General features: G+C 42.1%; 1 protein-coding gene across 1 annotated transcript; it reads left to right on the top strand.

The window, feature by feature from the left end:
• Positions 1–2,668: 2,668 nt before the first annotated feature.
• On the top strand, positions 2,669–3,037 carry LOC132225026 (huntingtin-interacting protein M-like). Its single transcript, XM_059680234.1, has one exon. It carries the CDS (start codon positions 2,669–2,671, stop codon positions 3,035–3,037), a length of 369 nt encoding a protein of 122 aa, XP_059536217.1.
• Positions 3,038–6,000: the final 2,963 nt, after the last annotated feature.

Raw genomic sequence — 6,000 nt, 5'->3', positions numbered from 1 at the left:
GCTTCTTCTCTTACCAGGACTGCATGGTCTGGTCAGCTCTTCAGGCTTCCCCCTTTAGGCTCAGTCCTCTGTGATCACAGAACCCAGCTCTCAACTCCCCAGGCGGCGCCAGGAATCCCGCGGTTCTCCTTTCCCCCAGTCAGGGGCTGTGCCTGTCCCAAGGGACGCGGCTGTCTGCCACGCGGTCTCCCTCCAACTCTCTTGGCTCAGAGGTCTGGCAAACTTTCCTGCCCAAATCCCTGTGTTTTTTTTTTTTTTTTTTTTTTTACCTTTCCAGGGGAGTTCTGCTCTTCCCGGCTGCAAATGGTCTCACCAGCTGAGCAATTTCGCCAATTCGGTGTGGGTGTTACTAGTTTCAGCTGCTCACTCCATTTGCTCCGGGACACGACCTGGGACGCGTCTGCCTATATCGCCGCCATCTTCTGTCTCTCTAATAAAGATTAATTTAAAAAAGGAAGTGAGGAGCACAACTGAAAAGGCCTTTATTGTCTTAGAGCAGCGGTTCTCAACCTATGGGTCGCAAACCCTTTGGGGGTCGAACGACCCTTTCACAGGGGTCACCTTAGACCATCGGAAAACACATATAAAATTACATATTGTTTTTGTGATTAATCACTATGCTTTAATTATGTTCAATTTGTAACAATGAAAATACATCCTGCATATCAGATATTTACATTGTGATTCATAACAGTAGCAAAATTACAGTTGTGAAGTAGCAACGAAAATAATTTTATGGTTTGGGGTCATCACAACATGAGGAACTGTATTAAAGGGTCGCTGCATTAGGAAGGTTGAGAACCACTGTCTTAGAGAATACCTAATCATCAAAAACAGACTATTGATAAACATGAATATCAGATGTTGTTGGTGAAGATTTAGAGGGAAAATATTGGAATCTGGAGGAGAGGAAATTCTTGTTATCTAGGGGCAGAAATCACAGGTGAATTGTAACAATGCACATGTAGCTGAGCAGGTTCCCAAGGAAAGTGTTGAAGGCATGACATTGCTTTTTCTTGCTATTTTAAAGAAAATACATAAATCGAGGGAAGAACTGGTAAGCAAAAAAGAACCAGTACATGAAGATACAAGAAATTCTCAGCCTATCCAGATTGTGAAAGACATTAAAATGAGAGGATTCACTGTCAGGAAAGTGTCCCATGGAGATAAAATCAAGGATGTAGCTAGTCATCCATGTGCTAGTACAGCTGAGGAATCAAAAGGTCAGAGTATTCAGAGGGCTCTTTGAAGCAATATAGGATATGAATCATGGATGTTCCCAGCTATCTTAGCAGAAGCAACAAATAGAGATGAGATTTTCCAAGAGGGATGTGGGAAGGAGCTTCTTGTCTAAGGACATGAATCCCCACGACATACATGGGAGACTACAGGATTTTTGCATATGTTAAATCAACAGAAACAATGTCATTTTTAACTGAAAGAATAGACCGAGGATGAAATGATAGAAGGTTGTGGTACTTCCAGGTGTTGACAAGCAGAAAATGGGCTGATAAACTACTCAACTGCAAACATGTGCTCAATTCAAAAGGAAAGATGATTCTGAGTGCAGAACATAGAGGGCAGAGCTGTGGAGCCAGGTGAATTCATGGGATCAGAAGGAAGAGCCTCACCTCAACAATGATCATTTCCAGGCCTTGAAGCTATGCAGGTTTGTGTGCTTCAATATTGAAGTTGCTTGGGTCAGAGACTCCTTTCTTCCTTCTACATTCTCTCTTTTGGAATAGACATATTTATGACTGTGATCAGCTATAAATAAATGAACCAAAAACAAAGCAGAAACACAATATTAGTAGAGAGGAAAATGAAAATGATAAAAAAAAAAAAAAAAAAAATAAACATCTCTTGGTGCTTTGGCTTCACCTAGGACAGCCAAGAAAAAGCACATCTGGGCTTCAAATGATTCTTAAAAATGAGGCTCAACAACATCTACCTGATTCTGACAGATGAATCTACTGAGCAACTCATTGTGACTTCCAAAATGATTAAAATATATTTTTCAAAAGGCGTAAAAAACCAAAACATTCATACAGATATAAAATGAACATGTGTTAAAAGATTCTATTTTCTCAATGAGGGAATGGCAAGGTGTTATAACTGGTTGAAAAGAGAAAACAAATTTAGATATGGGAATATTAATCAAGAACATTTCAATGAATGTATAAATGGATGTAAAACTGGTTTCCTGACATCATCACAGGGGGGCAATTTAATATCTGCTAAACAAGACAGTTTACATGTTTATCAGTAGCCTACAACCAATCAAAGGTTGTAAAGGACCTTAAAGACAATGTAAGGTTAGAATCAGATGGCATGGAATTGTGTCCTTAAGATGGGAAAAGTTTTCTATTGAAACACATTTATTTTTACAATGTTAAAGTCAAGCAGAAAATGACAGTTCCCTCAAAAGTCAGGGGCCAGTCGCTAGAGTTACAGGTCCCTGTAGGGGACATTTCTAGGCTGAGGTCTGATGAGGTCACAATGGACACCTATGACGACCCAAAGTCCAGGATGTCATAAAGGGCTCCCTGACCAATGAGGGGCTAGAGTGCAGAGATCTAAGACGCAGAGCTGAGCGGTGGTGTCTTCAAAGACCTAGTCCAGCTATACGTACAGTTAAGAAGGGCTGATCGGACTGAAATCAACAACCATGTCACAAAATCAAAGCCCTGCGAACTCCACCAAGACTCCAGGCCACGATTTAACCGCCGAGTTGCAGTCTCCTTTGACCTACGTGGATCGCCTTCTTCAAAACAATCAACAGAATCAAGATCAAGGTTCCGGCGCAAATGACTTGGTTATGGTCATGCTCGACTCCCTGACGGACTACATCGTGGAGATGGTGGGCATGGAGGTCAACAACCAACGTGCGCCAAGTGCTCCAAGTGCGCCAAGTGTGCCGAGTGCGCCTACTGCCGAGCCAGAGGCGGAGAGGGCAGCCAACAGCCATGAAGTGCCGCGCTACCGTGATGCAGCGTTCACTCTGTTCGACCCAAAGCGTGCATCTAGAAGAGGCTGAAAGCCTGCGTCCCCGAGCCTGGCAAGAGTCATTGGAGCAGCCCAAGCTAAATGTCGCCTAGCTCAGGAAGCCAGGTTCTGTTGTCAACTAATGTCATTAAAGGACTGAACAGCACCGCAATACTTCTGATTCCGCTGTTTCTGTCATTTGGTGGGAGAAGTAGCTGCGAGACATCCAGGAGATATCTCATGGAGAATTGGAAGGTAGAAGGTGTGGGCAGTGTGGGAATGGTAGAATCAGGGACTTAAGGGAGCAGTTTCTAATGGCGACGGTGCGCGGGGAGGGGCGCTGGTGGGAGTAACTGGCGGAGGTTGTTGGGGAAGAGAAGACTTTCGCAAGGGTTTTGAACAAGTCAAGGCTGGGGTCGGGGATGGCTCCCAGAATGATTGTGGTAACTGGGGTGGGCCTGAAGACCATGACTGAGGCGCCAAAGGATTTATTCCTAATTGGGAATGTCTAAACGTAGGAAGTGGTGGCAACGGGGGTGGCAGAGAGGGTAGCATAGCAGTTGGCATGAACTTCATGGGATTGGGGCTTTACAGGAGGACTGAGGAGTGGTGGGAAAAACAAAGAAACATATATAAAAGGAATTAGAGTCCGCTGATTTCATTTATTTATATACTGCCTCGTTACAAAAAAGGACTTGAGACAGGGATTATTAAGTAGTGCTTTAACTGCCATTACAATATATTATTTTGTCCTCTTTTGTGGATACTGCTACTTTAAACAGTAATATATAAAAGCTACTCTCTGGTCTAAGACTTAAAATTCAAGCAAGTCTTAATGTTTTTAATTTCTTCTTTGATCTCATTGGTAACCCAGTCAATATTTAATAGCATGCTATTCAGCTTCCAGGTGTTTGAGTATTTTGGGTTGTTTTTATTGTAGTTTATTTCTAGTATTATGCCATCGTGGTCTGCGAAGATGCTTTTTATGATTTCAATCTTCTTGAATTTGGGGATACTTTGCTTGTGACCCAATATGTGGTCTATTTTTGAAGATGTCCCATGAGCACCTGAGAAGAATGTATATTCTCTGGCTTTGGGGTGAAGTGTTCTGAAGATGTCAATTAAGTCCATCTGATCTAGTGAGTCATTTAGGATTGCTGTATCTTTGCTGATTGTTTGTCTATAGGACTTATCCAGTGCTGTCAATGGTGCATTAAAGTCCCCTACTATGATTGTATTGTTGTCGATCTCTCCTTTGATATCTTCCAGGAGTTTTTTTTTTATGAATTTGGGTGCTCCTGCATTGGGTGCATATATGTTTACCAGGGTTATATCTTCTTGTTGTATTGATCCCCTTAGTATTATGAAGTGGCCTTCCTTATCTCTTGTTATGGCCTTCACTTTGAGGTCTATTTTGTCCGATATAAGTATTGCTACCCCAGCTTTCTTTTCCTTTTCATTTGCCTGAAAGATATTTTTCCATCCTTTCACTTTCAGTCCATGTGAGTCCCTTCTAATGAGGTGGGTTTCTTGTAGACAGCAGATGTATGGGTCATGTTTTTTTATCCATTCAGCCACTCGATGTCTTTTGGTTGGAGCATTTAGTCCATTTACGTTTAAAGTTATTATTGAAAGGTACTTGTTTGTAGCCATTTCTTTTTTTGTGTGGCTGTTTTCTTTCTGAGCTTTTTATTTCTTCTTTTTACACCAGTCCCTTTAGCATTCCTTGCATTGCTGGCTTGGTGGTGATAAACTCCCTTAGCCTTTTTTTTTTGTCTGTGAAGCTTCTTATTTCCCCTTCAAGTTTGAATGATAGCCTTGCTGGATAGAGTATTCTTGGATCCAGTCCTTTGCTTTGCATCACTTTGTAAATTTCTGTCCATTCTTTTCTGGCCTGATGTGTTTCTGTTGAGACATCATTTGACAATCTAATGGGCGATCTCTTGTATGTAACTTTCCGTCTCTCTCTTGCAGCCTGTAAGATTCTCTCTTTGTCCTGAACATTTGCCATGGTAATTATGATGTGTCTTGGTGTGGGTCTTTTCGGGTTCACCTTGTTTGGGACTCTCTGGGCTTGTGTGACTTTTTTCTTCCCCACCTCAGGGAAGTTTTCTGATATTATTTCTTCTAATAGGTTTTCTAATCCTTGTTCATCTTTCTGTTGTTCTGGTACCCCTATTATTCATATGTTGTTTCATTTCATGTTGTCCCAAAGCTCCCTTAGGCTCTCCTCCTGTCTTTTAATTTTTTTCTCCAATTGCAGTACATTTTGGGTGTGTTTTGCTTCCTTGTCTTCTAATTCACTAATTCGGTCCTCCGCTTCTCCTAGTCTACTGTTGATACTTTCAATGGAGTTTTTCATTGCAGCTATATCACTCTTCATTTCTTCTTGGGTCTTACTTAAGTTGTTGATTTTTTCATCTGTTTCTTCTAGCTTCTTCCATATGTTATCGATTTTTTCATCTGTTTCTTCTTGCTTCTTGCAGAGGTTGTTGATTTTTTCCTCTATCCTGTTCATGCACTCTAGGACCCTTATTCTGAATTCTTTATGTGTCATGTTGCATGCCTCTGTATTACTTAGCTGCTTTTCTGGAGAGTCCTCCTTCTCTTTCCTTTGGGGGTTTCTTTGTCTACCCATGTTTGATCTCACTGACATATCTAGACGTTGAGTCGTTCAGTGGTTGCTCCCTGGGTGGCAGTGACTCCTTGGTCTGTGGTTGCTCTTCGGGCGGTTGTGGTAGCAGCTGCTCTTCAGTTGGCAGCAGCTCCTCTGGTGGGTGCTGTTCACAGCTGCGGTGGCTCTTCTGGCTGGTGGGGTGAGGTTTCATGTACAGCTGCTGTTCCTCAGCAGAGGGTGTGGTGCTCAGGAGGTTACTGTTGCTTGGATCTGCTGCATTGATTTAAAGGCACAAAATACAACACAACAAGGCACCACATACCAGGCACTATACACAAAGATATTCACGATATTAATAACCCCAAATAAAGGTGACCACCCGAATAAAGAGAATTAGG

Source organism: Myotis daubentonii, chromosome X (assembly GCF_963259705.1).
Source record: "Myotis daubentonii chromosome X, mMyoDau2.1, whole genome shotgun sequence".
NCBI classification, from domain to species: Eukaryota; Metazoa; Chordata; class Mammalia; order Chiroptera; family Vespertilionidae; genus Myotis; species Myotis daubentonii.
Note: the sequence above shows the minus strand (reverse complement) of the source record. Positions and strands in the feature narration are given on the sequence as shown.